Genomic DNA, 21466 nt, shown 5'->3' with positions numbered 1-21466 from the left:
ATTCTATTCTTTGTATAATTTCAATAAACATGTTATGGACTTGCTCAGCCTTTCTGATTTTGATAAAGTATGTCTGTGCTAACCTAAAGTGTTATTTTAATCATTTGAATGCTGTAGAGATTATTGTAAAGGTCTGCCTGAGCTAATTTGCAAGCATAAAGTTCCACAGCAGGTTGACTGTATGTATTTTGGTAGATGTTATCTTTAATAAGGAACTAAGCAAACTTTCAAAAATTTAGTTTCATTCAGGCTAGATAGATTCTAACTCCCGTTCCTAAAAGAATTCTCATTTGATTATAGCAGCAAGTTTTTACTACCAGGATTTAAATCTTTACATCACAGAGCTGTCAATGAGCTTACCTCCACTCTTGATGAGAATATCAAAAAGATCATCCATCTGCTGACTGTGTGCACTGGAAATCTGTAGTGCAGGAGAACAGGGTTATTCTCTTTCATGTGGTGTTTTTTCCGACGCTTATTTTTTCCATCAACAGTATGTAAGTACTAACCTTTAATAAAGACTAAAACCCTTAACAGGAAATGGTCTATCTAGAAAACAGATACTTTGGAGAGACATTGGCAATCTCTGTAGTTGGTTTCAGTACAAAGGAATAGGGAAAAAGCATAACAAAGGCTTCATGAAGGCAACCTAGGAGAGAGGTGCAGGAAGCTAGGGATCAGGAGAGTTACTAACCCCATTCTGTACCAGGTAATAACTGCAGCACTCTGGGGTTGCAAACCCTGCTCTACTGTCTCTCAGAGATAGCCTGTAAATGTCCGTCATGTAAGATGCATTTAATCAGGTGTCTCTGGGGTTTCTTCCCAATTTATAGATTTATGTTCTTTTGTTTTGTAAAGGGGGGGGGGGGGGGGGTAAGCTTTCAGGAACTGCTCATCTTTATTTTAAACAGCCATCCCCTAAATAACTGAACCTTAAGCAAAAGGTAAGAAAACCCCCCACAAACCCACTCATTCAGAAAGTCTAGAAAAAGTGGAGACTTTCATGAAGGTCTGAAGAAGTGTTTTAAACCATTGCTTATACTCCAGGGATGGGAAGTGATTTGTCATCAGGAGACCTAGTGGGGAGCCCCTGGCTGACTGGTACTGATAGAGTGACCTAAGACAACCTGTGTGCCCTCACTGTGGGGATGTCCCACACATGCCAAGGACACAGGAAAGGTCATTAGGCACCCATAGCTGTGCCTGAGATCTGCCACCACAAAACCCCAACCAACACAAGGGGCTACAAGGTTTTACCTTTCGGGATAGTTCTGAAATGCACGAAATTAGAATACTCATTATTACTCATACTGGCAAAGCACTACACAGGATTATTCACCAGGATCACTCAATACAGACTCTTTTCAAGCAAGCACCTATGCTCATGTTTCCTATGTGTATAAACACATTTACACACATTCTCCCCAAGCTTACTCACTTTGGAAAATACAAACCGATTTCCTCTCTTAAGTGTGAGGTCTGCATATCACACATTCTCAAAACAAGTCATCTGAAGGCTAGTTATTGTTAGTACCAACAGCAGCATTATCCCAATTAGATGTATCACCAACTGGGAACTGTAAGACTTATTTGCATATATGCTGCTTTAATAAAGGAATAATGAAACAGGAGTCCTGTAGTTAAACACTGTTATGAAACTAGTGACAAGGTATGTTAGAAAATCTTGACACCAAACAAAACCTAAAACAAGCAATGGTTTTGGTAATTGTAGAGAGAAGCTTAGTTTTGAACAGACTAAAGAAAACAAGTACCTCACGGTGTGATGGCTGAATACTGCGGGTCTGTTTTATGGCCTCTTCATAACGAGGAGGATCTTTTGTCTTGGACACAGTATTGTTGAAGAGGGGCTGCTGAACAATGTAAGGCTGGGCTTGAGATGGAGACCCAGGCTGCATGAAATAACAAAATAATGACTAAATAATGTGATTTAGTGAATTCAGGATGTATCAAGCTCTACAGATTATTCTATTTTGTCACATCAGTCCATGTATTAGCGTAATCAGAGGGATAAAATAAGTCTCTTTCTCCCTCTCTCTAACACATATGCACATATCAGCATTATTTCAATCTACAAAACATTCTTCCTTGACTGAACTGTCATGTAAAGAGTCACATGTTATATAAGAATAAAAATGTAAACTTGAACTTTATGGAAGATTGTTAGGATATCCTTACCTTGTTGGGAGCAGCAGGTCCATTCTGCACAGAAGGGACCTGATTACCAGCAGGGTGAATGTTAGAGTTTGATGTTTTATTAATAAAAGATTGTGAAGGTGTTGAAACTGGTGCAGTCTGATAGGAAAATACTGTATTTGATGTGGCAGGTGGAAAAACCTGAAAAGGATTAACAGATTAGTCTCAGATTGTGGGTTTTTTATTGAAAAAAAAAAAAGGAAACATTGGATATATTAACATTAATGAAAAAGAAGACCTTTTTTTCTAAAATACTTGCTTGCTTAAATTCCCTATTAAGTGAATGTTATTTATACTAATTTTTCCTTTAAGTGGAATAATTTCTAAATTCAGAACAGTTAGTTTCTGAAAGAAACTTTGTGCTCTGACATACTTTCATTCATCACTCATTACTAAAAACATTTTCCTGCAATTTCCCAGGAAGCAGGAGGAAAGTGTATGGAACAGTTCAATAGCATATCCATGATTTCCCCATCTAGTGGACAGTCAATAGCATGAGCTTATTTCTGACCTGATACAAACTGTACATATATCCACATTTGCCCTCTCCTGCCAGTTTTAAGACAGAATGGTTTGTCTGTCATATAATTCTATTTTTTTTTTTTTTTTTTTTGGAAAGCAACTACAGGTATCTATGAGGATTGAGGGAGAGGCAAAAGATAAAACTGATGAATATGGGTATCAATTATAAGTTTGGTTACTGGTATATGAAACTTTTTATTTCTTCAACTGGTAGTCCACATACTCATTGCAAATGATTCCCAGCAGTATCCTGTTTCTCATACTTTTGCTTCTCTCATACTTTTGAGTTAAAAGGAGATTAAGAGAAGCTATGAATGCATCAGCCTGTAAGGCTGTTGTAAATTCAGTATCACTCCCAGATACCTTTATAAAAAAGGTGACAAATCTTAGGTCATGGATGGAGAGAGGCTGATCTAATGCTGAATGCATGAGGGGTGTCCCGATCTGTTGTATCCCATCAATATTTTCATTTTGATGTTAAAACCAGTGCAACAGCAGGCTGCAAACTCTGCTGGGAACTGTGGTCTTCATGACAATTGATCTGACTAGTGGGGAGGACTAGAGGGTACAGATCTTATGCCCTACAGACGTTTCAAGGAACTTAGAGGCAGCAATGGCAGCAAGCTGCCAGTCTCTGGTACAAGTACATGCCTCAGGATGACTGGAAAATTTCTCTATAGGACCTGTTACATTAACAAGGTAAGATTAGCCCTCACCAAATTCCAGGGAACCTGCATTAAATCTGCTTTCTGGATGTATGTCAGTTTTGACTTCTGGAGGATAACCTCAATGTCCATGAAATAACATAGATTGAACAAGCAGTCTGAAAAGTATTGATGCTCCTTTAGCTGTGTCCCCCTTTATTACCCAGCTCTCTAGAGAATGGCAAAGCACAATAATACATCTTCTAAGGTAAGTTGTTATCTGCAACAAGAGCCCAAGCAGGGGCAGATAAGCTTACTCAGGTACAATCCCCAAATGACAGCAGAACATGGGGTTCATGATGCACTTTTGTAAACTGAATTAAGAACTTCGAAGGCTGAGATGTAACAGTTACATAATATACTGTAAAAATGACCCTCTTCATCTTGGAATTTGAGTTGTTTCTGGGGCAGGGGCAGGCTGGAAAACCTTACTGTCCACTGATAAGGATGCAATAAAGGTCCAAAACTAATCTCCACATTCCTAATAATAGAGGTCAAGTCTAGAAGAGGATCAGAGGAGGAGAAAACCTTTTCTTTTGTGATGACTGGTGCTGATGGGTTGGTATCAGTTCCCATATGAACATGACTGGAGTGGCATTCACAATTGTATATGCAGTGCTGAGGAACATGTGTTGGAATAGGACATGACAGAGCTGATTGTTTTTGTAGAGAGGAAGAGAATATCTCTCTGAATCATACCCTGCATTCCTTAGGAAGAGGTATGGTAGGGTTTCGACTCACTGGAATTACTATCCTCAGGATCTGAATCCATAGCTTTATTCATAAGGAGGGTGAAATCAACAAGGAAAGTCAGAAAACCAGAATTAACTTCTATAAAAGAATAAATCTTTGAAGTCATAAGTAAAAGCTTTCTCTAAGGAACTGCCTATGAGAATCTCCCATTTAGAGCCAGTGGCAAATGAGAGAAAACGACTGTAATATACCTGGTGTACACAACTTGTGCCAAGCATGAGGAAGGATGTAGTAGGAGTCATGCTCTAAGTGTACCATTAAGATAAAAAGTCTTTAGACAATGTATTTATCTGCAACTGAAAACTAGTCCTGCACAGACTAAAATTTTGGAAAAAGAAGGAGTTAGAAGCCAATTGTATCACACAGAAAAACATGGTACAGACGTTAGGTGACTTGATCATTTGTATATAATACAGATGACACAAAAAAGATTCTCAAAGCACTGCCTAGAACTAGATTATACAGCTATTTATCTTAATGTTTATTGCTATCCACAAACCTTTCTGATTTGTTGGGTCTGACCAAGTGCGTGCTGCGTGATGGTATTTGGTTTTGATTGTGGAGCATGCATCTGCGGTGCTGTCTGCACCAGGCCAGAGGAAGAAATAGGAGCAGGTATTTGTGATGGGGTCTGTATTCCAGCTTGTGATTGAGCCTAAAGGATGAAGATAAAATATTTGAATTATTTGTATCTCACACTAAGTAACATAATGTAAAAATCTATTGCACACCTTATGCAGAATAGCAGTAACATGTTTTCTGGGAGGGATGGGTGGGAACTGTACAGGAAACCAAACTGTTACTGTGTTTGGTACTGGGGAGTTCCCAGCTAAAAGATGATGTTTATTTTGCCGACAGAGTTTAAGACAAAGACAAACAGGAGAGAGAGCCCAGTGGAAATGCTAAAAATAACAGGGCACAGAGAAAGCAGATATCAGTAAGAAAAGACTATAAGAACTGGCCTGAGTAATCAGAAGACAAAACTGATAATGCAAGAAAAAGCTTGCTTTTAAGACCATGGTAATTTTTAACTGCCAGTGAAAGGCAAGAAGTGTCCAACCTCATTAAAAACCATTTTAAGTGATACTGGAAAACTTCCTGGGGTATAGATGAAGTAAAATACCAGGACAAGCTTAAGGTTGTTACAGAATTCTAGCAGGATTTTAGAACAATTCAGGTGGAGATCTGGGTGTATAACTCCTAGGAACAGTTCTTGCACTGCAGACTGGGGCCCATCCTTGCCAGAATTTTCCATGCCTCATAAAGGTTGCTGGATGTGCTGCTGCACAGGCTTGCAGCAAGCCTAGGCCCACAGTATGCACAACAGCCAGGGACACACTGCAGCTGGAAGAATACTTTGCGGCCGTGATGGGTGGCAGGGGATGTTCAAACAATGCCACTGGGAAGTGCACTGCTGCTTAATTCTACTATTCTTAGTTCAGACCAACAGGTTACATTGATTCAGCTTGGTCAGATTACTCCTATACCTCTGTATTTATAGCCTGTCTTGGTTTATGCTGTATTTATTCACTACCCATAATCAGCCTAGAAATAATATTTGCACAACCATGGTTTCTTTTTCTACAGGAGAGTTCTACAATCTGGCATTCACATTTTTAAATATATTGAAGCACCACCACATAGTAGGTAGTTCACATATGTTTTGCAAACAGGGCTGTCTCAAAATAAAGTATTGAGACTGTAGTTCTCTATTGCAATTTGCAGTTAACAAAATGACGGTATATGCTACTTTAAATCAAATTGTGCATGGAAGCAGTAAATGGTAAGGCAATTGCTTTTCAGGAAAAAGTATCTAGGAACAAAAGTTGCAAAGAAACAAGTATTAGAGGCAGGTATTACAAGATCAGCTCAAGCTTTTGCACTGTTTCCCTTAAGCAGAAACAGGCTAAGCCTGAGTTTTAAGTTAATCTTACAAGCAGCACATTTACCTATTTACACTAAGTTATGAAATACTGCCATGCAGGTTACATGATAAAAAAACCAGAAACACCCTTACCTGCAACTTGATATTTCCAACTGGTAACTGCACTGCAGTAGCAGCATTGGGTCCCTGGATAGACAGCGGGAGGAGCAGCTGGGCAGTTCCTTGGGTAGTTAATAAAGCTTGAGGCTGGGCAACAACTGCAGTTTGTGGCTGCCTCTGTGGACTAACATAAAACTGAGAAATGGCATTCTGAGGTTCAGCTTTGGCCACAGGTATCTCCTGCTTGATAACAACCGCCTTTTTGGCAACTGGATTCTGGCCAGCAGTGTACACTGACTGCCCTAAGGAATGGCTGGCTACAGGTACAGATTGACTGGTACTTGAGCAGTCAGCAGGAGCAGTTTCATCTTTGACAGCAGCACTGAACTGCTTCTGTTCCAAAGCAGCTGAGTTACCAAAAGTCTGAGACTGTTGCTGTTGCCCCCTTTTTTCAACCTCAAGTTGCATTTTCAATACTTCCACAAGTTTTTGCTCTTGTTCCAGTTTTCTTTTGAGCTCTTCAATTTGTTTTTCTTTTTCTTGAAGCTTGCGGTCCTTTTCTGCTACATCAAACTCCATGGTTGAGATGTTTCCACTGCCGCGATTCTGATTATCCTCATTTGTACTTGCCCTCAGTGGTGAAGTACTTAGGAACTGGGATGGTGACATCATGGTCATTTCTGGGAAAGTGTCTGCCATACTCGTATCATCTGTGCTTAGACTGGACTGTTCAGAGGGAGAGGGAGATATAGGCAGGGGAGAGTTGATGTTTTCAGTACTGACTGCTTTGCCGCCAGGTCCAGTAGATGTTTTTTCTGGAGGGAAGCTGGATGTTGTATTAGCCACTGGTTTATTTGCTGTTGCAACAGGAAATGCCACAGTCACTTCCCCAGTGTTACCTGTGGCCCCACTAGAAGTGGTCACTGTCACAGAGGTACTTGTAGCAACCCCATTGTTGTTAAGATCTTGATAGGTTTTCAGACGCTCAATAAGATCTGTTTTTGTTCCAGACACTGGTAATCCCCTCAGTTTCAACTCCATTTTAAGCTCTGCTACCTGAAATAAATTAAAATAAAACACAATAATAAAAAAGGAAAATATTAAAACTTACTGGTATGCATTCTTATTACATCTTAATAATGAAAATTATTTTCATTCCCATATTTGCTGGTTAATAAACCTCTGGGTTCTGACAGCATGCATTATCTATGAACACATTTCCATGGCCTCCTACTCATTTCAGTGTTTAAGTGGCCAAAATCTTAGCAGTGTTCAGTTGTTCAGTGAATAGTAGCAAACCAATGATGTTTTTTCATAAATATTCAACATGGAAAAATGCACCTACAGCTCCAGTTCTGAGCTAAAAACCTCTGTAGCAAACCAGCAGACAATGGCAGCACTGCAGATAAAAGCAGTGAGCAGCAGCACGCTGAACCCCTTTGTTACACCATCAGGACAGAGAGATCTGTTTCTGAGAAACTTTATCAGGTCAGCTGATGATTCAATAGACCCATCAAACACAAAAGGCTCTCTTGCTAATTAGCAACCAAACAGTCACCCTATGTGCCATCTGTATTTCCTTTACAAAAACAGTATAAGCAGTCAAAATTACTTTCTGACAGAAAAACATTCTCAGTTTTATCCAATAAGCTTACAGACGAAGTAAAGTGCAGTAAGTTGAGTGTAAATTGATTCTATTCTTCAAAATATTAGTTAAAGAAAAGCAGTCAGAAAGAATGACTTCTGTTTATCATAAACATGCACCACAACTAACTGCAGAGTTGGGGCTCCCTGCATAATAGAGCTACTTCTAATAGAACAAAAGGTAGTGACCTCAGTAGTATTTCAGTACTCAGCCAGCCTAGAATTTAAGTTGGAGGTATTTTTGATTTGGAAATTATGAAAAGTTCACAGCAATACATTTTATATCTCTAAAACCCACAGCAATTTTATGTTCAATAACTCCCTAGCCAATGACTATCAACTGTTTCCCCCATTCTGGTACCCTCTGCACTTGAGAGTGTGTTCTAATTTTTCCCTTTTTCAACAATTCATTTCTGAACTCAGAACTGATTTAGCTGATTCAGTGGTAAAACCACCACCAGCAGGTCTGCAAGAAAGGCTTATGTTAGTGTTACCACATCAACAGGAATACCAATAAATTGTGCCAAGAAATAGATAAGTGAACAGCTTTAATCACTGTGAAGCACAATTCCAGGTATTAACGTAAATATCTTCACAATTTTTTAGTTAAAAATTTAAAGACTGGAAAACTGATTTCAAACGCTGCTGTTTGAATTGCATTTTGTAGACTTATTTTATATTAAAAGGTTGGCTTTAACTTAGGACAATATATTACCATCTTGAGAATCCAATCTTCTGAAATTTCTTCTTTTTATCCCTTCAAATCTAAAATAAACCTCCCTCCCACCCCTCACAAACCTTGGTAAAGGCAGAGAGAAAGGAATTAATTGCCCACTAGATGTCCCTATGCTGCTGCTGAAGTTTAGCACATTCCTACAGCTGTTGAATCGTAAACCCCCACAATCTGCTTCAGATTTGTCCCTCACAGTCTTTATTCATTCTCATGTATTTCAGAAGGAAGAAGATCCTATGCAATGCCCTCATAGTGCAAGCTGAACAATCTAAACAGTTAGTTATAAGTTCAAGAAACTTTGGAATTTAGCATTCATTTTCAGATGTGTTGAACTCTGGTAAGATCTTTTCTGTTCTCTCTTTACAGTCTTATTTCTGTTTCTATTTATAGCAGTGACCTCTCAGAGTATGTTTTTATTAGGGCATCTTCTAATTTATATTGCTTAACTAAACCTCTTCACTGATACACTGAAATTGTCATGAGGAAATTACTGCTCCTGTGTTTGAATCTGCCTGAGCTGAAAAACTTCACATGAAGTGAACCTCACAGCTCACCCAAGGTGTCAAGTGAGGGACCAATGCAATGTGTCTGAAATTCCTCCTCTTCTAATTCTTTGGGAAAGAAATGTCAGTTCTGGAACATACGCATATGAGGAATCAAATATTTCAGTCCAGGACGGTTGTGTATGAAAACTTTGACAATCTTATTCTAACCAATTAGGAGGAAAGGACAGTTTTCATTGGTACATTAGCAGGCATATTCTCAACAGTAACAGTTCACAAGTTTTGAATTACGGTAATGCACAGGAATGGACAAATCCATCTTTTACCTTCAAGTCATCCAAGCTTGAAGGCAGAGGACCTGGTTTCCTACTAGGAACATTACTGTTCTGTCTTGGTGAGCTGGCAGCTGATGTTGGAGTACTGTTGTTCAGAGTATTCAGTGGTGAATTCCCATTGTTGCTCTGTTTATCATTCAGTGGCCTTCAAGTAATAGGAAAAAGAGGGACAAGAACGTCAATGCTAAATATATTATGTTTTCAATCAAGAGGCTGTGATTTTGAATCTCATGTCTATGAAGGTACTGAACAAATTAACTTTTTTTACAGATCCATGCTTAACCTAACACATTACTGTTAAGTATTTTCAGTAAAACAAAACAGACAGGAAAACAGAGAGTAGTATGTTGCTATTTTGGTTTGGTTTTGTAGTTAAGCATACCAATTTATGCTTCATAGTTTTGATTATTGTCATGGTATCTCCAAAGAACACTATGGACTGCAAACTCTATTTACACAAATTAATCACCAGCCAGGGCAATTAGTTAGTTTTTTTGTCTGGCATCAATAACCACCCCCAGAACTGAACTCTGTGATGCAACCCTTCCATAGATGTCTAATGTTCACACACAGTATGGACTGATATAAAGCAGTTCACTTTGAAGATGATGCATTTTTATCAGCTGTACTCAAGAATCTCATATAAGGATTCTGAAGTAATCATAAAAAATTAAAAATGCCACCATTTACACTAGGTATCACAAGTCAGCTCTTTTATTTTGTTCAGCTGATTTATGAAGAAATGTTTCTGAAATGTCAGTAAATGGAACATAAGAAGCGTGGGCAAGCAGGCAGAAACATTGCCAGTCCAAATGTTAGGATACATGGTAATTATAAATACAACCACAGATGGTAGCTTTAACTTCTCTAGCCTCACTTGCTGAAGAAAAAGAACTCAGTGAAAACTAATTTAAAAAAAATAGCTCAAAGTCAATTTGAATTTAGGGTTGTGTGACTGTGGCATGTTACACTTTAAGCACTTCTAAGAAAAGATTGGTCTAGGATGATAAGAATGAAACTCTGCAGATAATCAACTTCTTGTTTTGTTATGGGATGCTGGCAACTCTTTAAACATTTATTTTTTTGACTGTTTCTACCTATAAATCAGTGACTGTACTTCTCACTGTTAAAAGTGCTAAACATCAGTACTAATGAGGAACTCATATAAGCATTAGAGATGAGGCTATAAACAACAGACAGATCTTATAATATCTAAAATGACTGTTATGTCTTATTTGTAAAACTGCAAGAATGTGGTTTGTGAATTTGATGTAAAAAAAATAAACCCATAGGAATAGTATATGCCTTTGTTAAAGGCATGGTCTGCAAGCCTCTCCCCTGCCTACCTATCTCACATTTGAGTGAAAATGGTGTCAAAACTTTCTTGATTTTGCACAAGTGCTTTTGAGTTTCAAATATGCATTTGGGTTAGAAAAAATGCATCTGACAGGTAAGATGTTCTGTTTCCATGTCACATAAAAATAACTAGGACCACCTCACCTTCTCAGACTCCAGGGTTATTTTAACAAGAGAACAACCTCATCACCTTGTTAAATAAGGCAAATAATACCCACAGTGATGCATAATACCATTCAAAGTTTTCTTGGGTTCCAACTGTCTCTTTGATGTTTGCAAACCATGTTTACTTCTAAAGCCCTAAGCCTATACCTGATGTATATGTTTTTTCTTAAAAGGACAACAAACAATGTTTCACATACTTCAGCAGTGCAGGTAGAATTGTCTGGTAGTTGTAGTGTTGTTGCTGTTGGCTCAGGATCTGCAGCTGCAAAAACAGTTGCTGCTGTTGTAGCAGACGAGCATAGTTGGAGTCCATCTGTGGCTCATTTTTCTCACCTTTCTGATCAGGTGGAATATACTGATGATACTTCAATTTTTTCACCCTTGGCTTAGGTTCTTTACATTTCTTGCTCCGATGTTTATCATTGGGGTTCTTTGGGTGGCTTTGCTGTTTATGGATGGAAAAGATTGAAACAAAACCACAACAGATGTCACTTAAAGCAGTTGTGCATGGCTCAGAGATGCAGCAGACCAGAGCACTTTTACTGTAGAGAGTGGGTGAAAACAATTGTCCTTGACAATATCCTCAAATGAACCATCCTTGGAAGGTTAACATATTCCAGTTGGCTTATCCTCTGCACATGCAGGGGTCATCAAATCACAGTTTGTGAATGGTTTTTTAAAGGTGGCACGGCTAAGGGATTCTACTAGCCATGACCTGTCATTGCAAAGAGGCATTCTTCTTAAGCAGGTAAGTTCAAAGCCACTTAGCAGTTTGTGGAAGTAAAAGCCAGTATTCTAAATTCCATCTGTAAACATCTGAGGTACTTAGAGGTCTAGACTGAAAGCATGGACAGACACTCCTATAAATTACACACAGCAATATCTTCATTAGCAATGCTCTAGTGGTTAAAACTCTTCCTTTACAAGCTCTTTGAAATTATTTTGAGGGAAAAATTGAAGGCAGTTACCTAATCATGCAGAAGGTATCAAAGTAGAAATGCTGTGTTGATCCATGCCTGTTTACTACACAGATAGCTTCTTTTGGGACACATCTAAATTAAGGTCCTGCATTAAGTAAGCTGGTACATATCCAGTGATTTCAAAGGATATAGCCAAATTTATGTTGGAAGATGACTGCCAGAGGTCATCTTGCACATTTAACTGAGTTAATTTCACTTAGGTAAGTAGAAGTCTACATACATATATTCATTAACACAGCTGAAGACAGTGAAGTTACTGAAATGAAACATAATGGGCATCTAAAAGAAATCCCTCTCTAACTTTGAAAGGGTTTTCAATGCTGCTGGCTAAGTCAATGCAGAAAAGAGAATTAAGTATGTTCTTCTGATCTTCAACAAAGATACAGTAACTTCTCCCTCACAATGCATTCTGCTTATACATTAAACCAATTAAGAAAATAGTTGTGGAAAAGGAGCAATGCTGTTTACCACTTTGGTTACAGACAGACTGTGAATGCACTGACTCTTTCTATTCAGCTATCCTCCACATAAAACTAGATTAGAAGGCAGATAGAAAGTAGAAACTCTGTATTGCAAAGTCCATTGTCCTTATTTCTTAAAAACTTCCATAGCAATGTAATGCACAATTCTGCCTGAAAACTTTTATCAACTGTACTGTAAGGACCTCTTGGAATAATAAGCTGGTCTCTGGGCTACTTGCTGACCTTAGCACACAAAAACTTAAGAGTCACCAGCCCAGGATGCTCCCCTGAAGAGCAGCAGAAGTTGTTCTTAGCTACAGGCACTGTAAGGTTACTTGTGTAGTTTTTCATTAAACACAGCACAGTGTGTTTAGGACACAGATGAAGAATGTTGTCCTCAGGGGCCACAGTTGCAGGTACCCACCTTCACTAACGTTGGCCCAGGCTTTGCTGCAGATACAGTGGTTGTGGTCAGGGTGGTTGCAGCAGTGGAACGAGTCACGTGCTGTTCGATTGTAGAGGGAGTTTTGAGGAATTCAGGAACTGGAGAGGTTAAAGGTGGATACTAATATTAAAAAAATATAAGGAAAAAGAGAAACATTAAAAACATTGACCGCCTGAGTAACTGGAAAAAATGTGAAAAAAGTTAAGACATTTTACTATCAAGTCAAATTCACAAAATACTTTTTTGGAGGAATGGTGAAAACAGAACTCCTGTACATGTGTATAAGTATTCTGTAAAGGCACATTTTGGCACACTTCAAGCACAGAAAATAAAATAAAATGGTTTCTTACTTTGATTTCTTAGTTAGCTAAGAAAACACTCCTTTATTACTATAAAATTGAGGCCTTCAATATTTTTTTGCCTGTGAAGTCAGATTTCTGTGTATACAAGGAGAATCTTATCACCCAAACAAGTACTGTCAGGAAAGCATTGCTTTCATAAAGGTCAAACTTCAACAGTCAAACAAATTTCTTGCTTCAGAATGATCATGCAGCAGGACAGAAGGTGTATTTTCACCCTTCCTATGGTATTTTCACAGAACCCCACCTCTGACTGTGCCAGGAGGTACCCTTCTTCTGTATCTTATGCCAGCAGAAGTGTAAACCCAAACTTTGCTCATCTTAAATTTGTCATACCAATTTTTATTGAGCTGAAATTGGTTTGTGATTTTAAGTCTTAAAGAAACCTTATTATTTCCTTCTCTGGTGAATAATCCTCTGATGGAATACAGACTCTACATAAACAGATCTCAGTCCTTGTGTTCCTAGATATACAAAGAAATCTTTACCCTTTTCTCAGAAACAGATTTTTCATTCTCTGATTATCTTCCTGTTACAGTTAACTGTGTTAACAGTTTTCATTAGTCTTTCTTGGATATAAGTAACTGAAAATGTACAGGATATTCCATGTAGAGTCTCACTGCATCCTTACAGTGGCATTAGCACTTTTACTGGAATCATCTCTTCTGACAGGCTTGCAGTGTTACAGAGGATGTCCACAGTAGCTCCCTGACTCCACTGCTGAACACTGCAGCCCAGCTCTCTTCCTCCTCAGTTTTCTCTTGAGTCAAGACTCCCCAGGTTTCCACATTTTTTTGTCATGGGAAAAAGGGGCATTGTGTATTTTTCTTTCCAAGAACTATTCATTCTATTGGAATTGCATTTCTCTCCTAAAAGCCAAATCAATCAGTTCTTTTTGCATAATAACAATCCACCTGTGTGCTGACTATGCCTTCCTACTTTTGTTAGGTGACCTGTTCCTACGTCAAGGTTGTTAATGGTAACACGAAACCAGAATGTCCCAGATCAACTCCCACAGAGCACTGGTACCAGCTTCCTTTCAGCCCAGGACTTCCCTCTTTCTATCTCATTTCTGGTAATCTCCATCCTCATTTTCTTAGTGTTTAATATCATCCAGTAATAAATCCAACCAGATGACATCAGTTGCACTTCCATTGTTTAAGAAAGCAATTAGATCACCTAGTACAATGCTCCTTTTGTAAAAGCCCCTTCTTTATATTCCTATCAGTAAACATCCTCTTTCTTCCAAATTAATTCCAAGATTTGCATTATAATGAAGTCTGACAGGTACTTTCTGTTTCATTTCTTCCTGTATCTTTCCTGTATTTTTCTGTGAGATTGTACCACAAAGGACTTAACTTGGTGCACATTTTGCAGCTCTATGTCCTGGTTCTTTCGTGTTTCTGGGATAGCAGTTCCCAAGGTGCCAGTCTGCATGAACAAAGCTTTCCGACTTTTGCTCACAATTAATTTGTAAGAAATTTCCATTTTATCTTCATGTTTCATTTAGACATCCCGCTGTGTTCCCAACCATCAGCTGCCAAGAGGCAACTACAGCTGCCTTCCTATAACCCAGCAAAACTGAATAGTGGGTTTGATCCCTGTCTTGCAGCCACACAGAGGAACAGCTACTGCTGATTGCTTTATTAAACAGCAGATTTACCATGCCCTCCCTAGTCACTGAAATACTGTGCACATGCCTGGCCTGGGATCCTGTCAGTTTATGGTGGCAGGCTAAAGATACAAATGTCTCTGTTTTTATATCCAAGCTTCGAAGTGTTTGCTCTGGAAAGCATCTGGTATCTACACAGTATCTGTTATTTGCCGGACTTGCACAACAAAAAAAAAGCACCGCCAAAACCCCAAATTACCTCTTTTAACATTGTGTGAAAATCATGGTGTTAAACATTTTCCTCTTGCCAGAGAGTAAATTATTTTTCCTTATGCTAATCATTATCCTTACCTACACACAAAGCTTTTTACAGACTTCCCAATTTCACCTGCAAGTGTTAGATGAGGCAATGAACCATGCACATAATTTATTTTTAAATTCAAAAACTTAGATTTAACAGGTCTTGACTTCTTCACTTGATTACTTCATAAACTAGTCGTTATTTAATCTGAACAGATCCCTATTTCCAAATAATATGATTTCTGTACCTTTCCTGCTAGATTCCAACAAGAATCTAGCAGGTCAACAAGCTACAGAGAATGTATTAGGGAAACTGTCATTCTGTGCCATTAAGCAAAATTCTTCAACTGTTTTGAAGACAACTATTTAATATCTTCTGAATTGTGAATACCCCAATTTGATCTGTTTAGAGTATGACTAAAATGCCTAATCCTTACCAGATGCAAGTACACTTGGTTAAAGCAAGTTTTAGGTCATCAGTCAACAAGAGCTGAAGGTTTTCAAAATTATGCTACATCCTCTGATGTCTGGAAATGTGCGGAGGAGGAAGCCTTGAAAAGAACTCTGGATGCACTCTGCTTTATTCAAAACTTTCTTTGTATTTTTTGTTGTAATAAAATTTAAAATTTATCAGGGGAAATTAAAAGAATAAAGGAGCCATTCCCAGACACATCTCCTGTAGAGACCTGCTGTGCTGTTATTCTTTAATTCAAAAGGAACAACAAGGTGAGCATCTGTTTTATTCTGCAAAAGAACAACTTTTCATTTTAGATGTGTGCACAGAAGCGGCTGTAATGTGATATGAAATCCAGAAGCAAAGGCTTTAAGTTCTATCTGAAGCGCTTTTTCAATCAAGTTCAAGTGCCTTACTTTTTGTTTCTGCAATCACAGATCTCTCTTATGCTTCCTACTTGAAAAGCTTTTGGCATGTATTGCTTTGAGTATGTTTATGTAACTCTCCATTAGGAACCTAATTCCTTGCTAAGGAATCTAATTTCATGTGGTTTCTTTTCAATTTATTCAACACAAATTATGTTCTCTCAATGTGAAACCCAACTCATATCTTAATCTGTATGTTAGGGAACAATGAAATAAAATGGATGTGCTGTACTTTGTGTCCAGCATTGTTTCTGCATATGAACTTTACAATACTTTTACCATCTCCTTTGGTAATAAGACAACCAAGGAGAGTAACACCAGATCCTGAACCACTCAGCTGTCAAGTGTCCATGGTCATAGAGACAATATAGTCTTTGGAGCATTAACAAGAGCTATCTCTTTTTTACGTACTTAACGGTTGACTTTTACGTTACCTTCTGCAGTAAGGAGCAAATCCACAGCTCTCTAAATCCTCACACATTTAAATGCTCTGCTATAAAGATAACATTTTATCTGCCATGACACAGTTACTTCCTTTCTTTGTAAGTACCTTGAGAAAATACTAAAAACCTCAGAAAAATCAACACAACCGCTATTCTGATTTCTTAAATAGTAAATTCCTTAGGCAGTATTTTAAAAATATAGGAAAGAATATTTAAATTATGTGGGAAGCCTCTTTTATGGACTTTTCTGAAGATAATGGAACTGACATCAACTGTTGTTGTTTCAGCTAAGTTTAATTCTAAATGAGTTCAAGACCTTGCCCAGAAGGAAGACAGACATTAAGTAATCAATAACAGCTGGAGTAAACCATGGCCATGACCTTTTAAACAACTTCTGGGAAAGCTGCAGATCTTGTATGGGTCATAATGAATTTCAGGGAATTTATGGCTTCACTGCAGCCTACGGGAATTTCATCACTGTCACCAGCTAAGCCAGGGTTCTACTCTATACACTCCCAACCAGAAAAGAGAGTCCCAAATACTCCTTTGTAGCAGCAGATGTATTCATTCAGTTTGAAACCATGCCCCATCTCTACAGTGCCAGACCAAAAACCATTCTGTAAAGATCTTAACATTTAAAAACTGTACCTGTGTTGATGTAGAAGCATTTGGGGTTATTGGTGAGGGTGAGTCACTTGTTTTTGGTTCACCAGGGGAAGCTGCTGAACCCTGAGATTCTTGGCTGGCTGGTTGATCTGGTGATAAAGCATCACTGCTGTCTTCATCAAATGAAAAATCATCCAAAGCTTGAGGGTAATTCTCTTGTCCAACTGCTAAAATGTTTACATAGAAAGAAACAGCGTTTTTTTAAATTGCACAAACTGAATTTAGACATTCATAGCAGAATCAGCTAATTGCTGGAAAATGATCAGTTTTCAGCAGTCTAAACATATAGCACCTAAGTATTTATTGTGTTTTTAATATGAGAGCCATATTAAATCATATTCAAGGAATCAATAAAACCAAGTGTGGAGCAGAAGTGGTTTTAGTAAGAGATTAAAAGGTATGTTCAACAGATGTGGAGTGCACCTATGACAGGCTGAGGAATGGCTACAGATGTTTGATTACTTTGTAATGATTTTTATTTTAAAAAAGGTATTTTCAAAGTTTCATGTAAAAATAGGATTACTTCATTTAAATGATAACAAAGTTTAGGTCTCAGAAGCTGAAAGAGTAAGTAGTAATAAACTTAGCATATACGATCTTCTAGTGAACTTTACCCTCAAGAGTTAAATTATTTATTTTCCACAATGCCACATAGATCACAAACAGAAGCTGTGGGACTTCTACTTGCCTATAATGGCTTCTTTAACGCTGGAGTCTACAGGAAGAATGTTTTTTTCTACCAATTCCATAGGGCCAGGTCTCTGAGCAATCTTCTCATTCAGATCATCTGCCAACCGAGCTCTCTTCAGTTTCATCTGAGTGGCCTGTAGTGAAGGCTCTGCAAAGGTCTCTAAAAGGATAAATTGATTCAAATACTCTGTTCCAATTGTTCCCCAATTTCATGACAAGCAACATTGTCTCTTCTTTGCAATAACCATTCCACTTGTATAAAAAGCAGCCAAGTATAACAGATAACAGGATAACAGTCACATTTATTAAAGGTTCTTTAGGGCCAGGGCAGAGCACAAGGCTGTCAGGTCATTTTAGGGCATGTGTAGAAACTGAAGCAATAGAAACACTCCATGTACAGACCTCATGCTATAATTACCATTATAGATCAAGAACAATATGCAATAGCAAACAAATAAATACACTGCTGAGAATACCTTCACTGCCATAGATGTACCTCTTAATATACAGATTTAGAATACAGAGTACCACAGACACTGTAGAAGTAGAGAAATAGAGCAGATAAACCTTTAGAAATAATTCCCATCAAAGTGTCATTCAGGGAGACAACTGAGAGCACAAGCAAGGCCCCGCTGTGAGCAGCTCTGAGCAGAGCTGGCACATACCTTCCAGGATGTGCATTCTGACCAGCTCCGAGCGGTCCGGCCGGCTCCGGATCTTGTGCTTCAAGAAATTTTCAGTCTTAAAAGAAAGGAGGAAACACCATTAGCTACTGTTCACTTAAAAACTCAAAGCAGTTTGACAAATCACCCACACCGAATCAATGAATACTTGCAGTTCCATTCAGATGGGTGGGTAGCACTGTCAGAACACAGGCAGTAGAGGGGTTCCTCTTGCTTTGTTCTGTTTTCCTAGCAGTTAAGCAGGGCTTATGGATTTCCAACTTCCCCAAACAAGATGGGAATGTTTCTGGATTTGATTCCACACCACCACATAATCACAATAGTATAGATTTTTCATAGAAAAAACTGCACAAGCATAATTTCCTCAAGTATCCAATCCTTAACTGGAGGTTAACCCCCCATAAGTTTAATCCCCATTGATCTGTGAAGGCTCAGAGAAGTTCCTCTCAGATTTGATATTTTATTTTAACAAATTCTCCCAAAATAAAAGCACACATTATTACTGTAATGGTAAGAATTTTTCCATGTACTCAGGGAATTTAGTATCACAAAAAACTGACTCTCCATTTCCAGATGTTAATCACAAGTTTACACAAAGTGGTTTACCCTGGCTCGCTCCAGGCTCTTTATCTGCTCATGGAATGCAGCTGGACTTTTCAAAGCTGTGAAGGGAGAGCAAGAGTTAAACGGACAGGAAGTCATTTTCGAAAGAAATATGCTAACCAGAATGTGTGTATGAGTGTTTAACACCACCTCAGAGTTGTGTTTGCAGGATTACATTTGATTTGTGCTAGTTGTATCCACCTATATTTAGCAGAGATGAGGAATACTCCTTTATAGAATATCTGGAATATTTAACAGAGTATTACCATGTAATGGTTAACTTTTTCGCTATCTACAAAGATGTTTATTTACTTATCAAAACTGTCCCACAGAGGAAATTTTGTGAGGTAAGGTTTAGAATGCCAAAATGGCAATTAAATTTAATTTATTCCACTGAATTTTCTGGCTGTCCATACCTCATACTGGCTGTTATTAGAGAGAACCTTCCCTTAAGAACTATGCGTTGATTTAAAAATGATGTCGAAAAATGTAGAGGCCTTAAATGTTCATCTTAGAAAACAGAATGATATCTATCTTCTAAATAACCAAAAAGAGTAAAAAACCCACTGTTCACCTAGCAATAACATAAACTGTAGAGTGCTCCATCTCAGTGCTATCCACTTAGAGATCCTCCATGTTTTCTGCGCACCCCTCATTTGTTTGGCAACCTTTGTCATTCTACTTTTTAAAAACTGCTGGTTTTATTATTAATGTCAACTTATTTAAGTAATTTAGTTTATTTAGTAAATTAGTCATAATTATTTAAATAGAGAAAATAAAAGCAGAATCAGACCATGTCTACAAATCCTTGCATTTTTGTCACAATGGCTATTTTAACTGAAACATGATGCACATGAATTCACTGAAGCACAGTGAATTCACTACATGCTCACTTAGGTTATCAAAAGGATCCCACAAGTCTTTTCAAATGCTAAAGTTATTTTTAATTATCCCACAAAAATGCTTATCTTCATCATTTTATATATTCAATTCATAATTAACACTGCAGAAATACAAATTACTAAATGTAGGTCTTACGTGGCATGATGCCCTGGTCCACCAGCTGTTCTCGTGTCCGTCTCTGTTGCAGCCTCAGCTGAAGTACTGACAAAAGAAAACATTGATTCCTGTGTGAGCACAGTCTCCTCATAGAGTGCAAAACCCCCATTCCAGTGATACCAAGTATTTCAACCTCAGAAATACATTCTGCTGTATATTCAGACCTGACAGTAACCCCCCAAGAGCCATCCTAGAAACAGCTGCTGTTAACAGTTCCCAGGGATTACTTCCACCCCCACTTTCACTGGAGTTTGCTGCTTCTCAATCTCATCTGATGCCAGGACTCTATTTCCCATGTACATCCAGTTTTCCTATCAGTCAGACCTCATGAGGAGTCTTAAGCTTACAACAAGAAAACAGTGAGGTAAAAAGAGTTTAAACCATAAACTGGAGCCCATAATGATTATACAGCCTTACTGTGTATCCTGAACCATCTTACATGACTTCTCTGTGCTGAAATAGAAATGAACTGTGCAGAGCATTTTAGAAGAAAAACTCTGTGTGTATCTCACTGATTGTTTCTTCTTAAGGTTTTTTTTTAATATAAAGACTGATTGTACATTTAAATAAACCTTGCTGAAACACAAAAAACTGAAGAGAAGCAGAATTTTATCTGCTTTATTTAAAAACAACAAAAAAGTGTTACAATCAGGAACACACCTTATTCTCTCTCTGAACATCAGAAAATGTTGGTTTTTTTGACTGAGATATGTGTTATCATAATTATTTAAAGTACAGAGTAAATCCAGTACTATCCAATGTGGAAAAACAGCTTATAAAGTTCCAGAGGTAACTTCTTACATTTCATTACATTACAAGAAATATTTCTCACACATTTCTGTGTGTCAACCAGTGTGACATATATTAAATACTACAACAGAAACCGCAAAACCTGGGTTAAGAGGCAGACATAGAAGTTTTATACTTTTCAAGATTATGGCTTTTTGTGCCGAGGGGGGGAAAAGAAAAAAAAAAAGGTTGTTTCTTTCTTCTAGTCCTCCCTTCCCCTTGTTTCTATATCAATTTATCATCATGCTTCATTATCTCTTTGACACATATAGCTACTACCCCAAAGTGAAATTTCATCTTCTGAACAAGGGACAGTTAAGAGACAAAGTATATTAAAGATGTAATATTTACATGCTGAAATTCCAACTTGAGAGCTTATTATGGGTGTATGATTATGGTATGCTGTTTCTATTGTATTTCACAAGGAAGCAAAACAAGCTAATGCATTGTCCAAAACATCAAAATGAATGTAATTTCTAAAAAATTAAGCTAAGGACAAAGTTCATTGTTTCCAGAATTTAAAAGGAACCAGCTTATTTCCTGTTCTGCAGTACAGGAAGGATATTCCTCTGGCGAAAGCATTA

General features: G+C 37.9%; 1 protein-coding gene across 6 annotated transcripts in view; it reads right to left on the bottom strand.

Annotated features, from left to right (window-relative positions):
• MRTFB (myocardin related transcription factor B) overlaps window positions 1-21466 on the bottom strand; it is a 66832-nt gene that overhangs the window by 6728 nt on the left and 38638 nt on the right. For 4 of the 6 annotated variants that reach the window (XM_084216869.1, XM_084216870.1, XM_084216871.1 and 1 more), the window contains 13 exons: window positions 20073-20138; window positions 19038-19093; window positions 18414-18489; window positions 17747-17908; window positions 17041-17225; window positions 12779-12919; window positions 11111-11358; window positions 9384-9537; window positions 6211-7233; window positions 4693-4848; window positions 2197-2355; window positions 1773-1910; window positions 361-421 (listed from right to left, as the gene is read on the bottom strand). In XM_084216869.1, the coding sequence (XP_084072995.1) occupies window positions 361-421; window positions 1773-1910; window positions 2197-2355; window positions 4693-4848; window positions 6211-7233; window positions 9384-9537; window positions 11111-11358; window positions 12779-12919; window positions 17041-17225; window positions 17747-17908; window positions 18414-18489; window positions 19038-19093; window positions 20073-20138 (2625 nt within the window). The remainder of the gene's footprint in view (window positions 1-360; window positions 422-1772; window positions 1911-2196; window positions 2356-4692; window positions 4849-6210; window positions 7234-9383; window positions 9538-11110; window positions 11359-12778; window positions 12920-17040; window positions 17226-17746; window positions 17909-18413; window positions 18490-19037; window positions 19094-20072; window positions 20139-21466) is intronic. The other 2 variants (XM_084216873.1, XM_084216874.1) reach the window with 2 other exon arrangements.

The sequence above is a fragment of the Fringilla coelebs genome (genome assembly GCF_963513975.1).
Source record: "Fringilla coelebs genome assembly, chromosome: 16".
NCBI lineage: Eukaryota > Metazoa > Chordata > Aves > Passeriformes > Fringillidae > Fringilla > Fringilla coelebs.
Note: the sequence above shows the minus strand (reverse complement) of the source record. Positions and strands in the feature narration are given on the sequence as shown.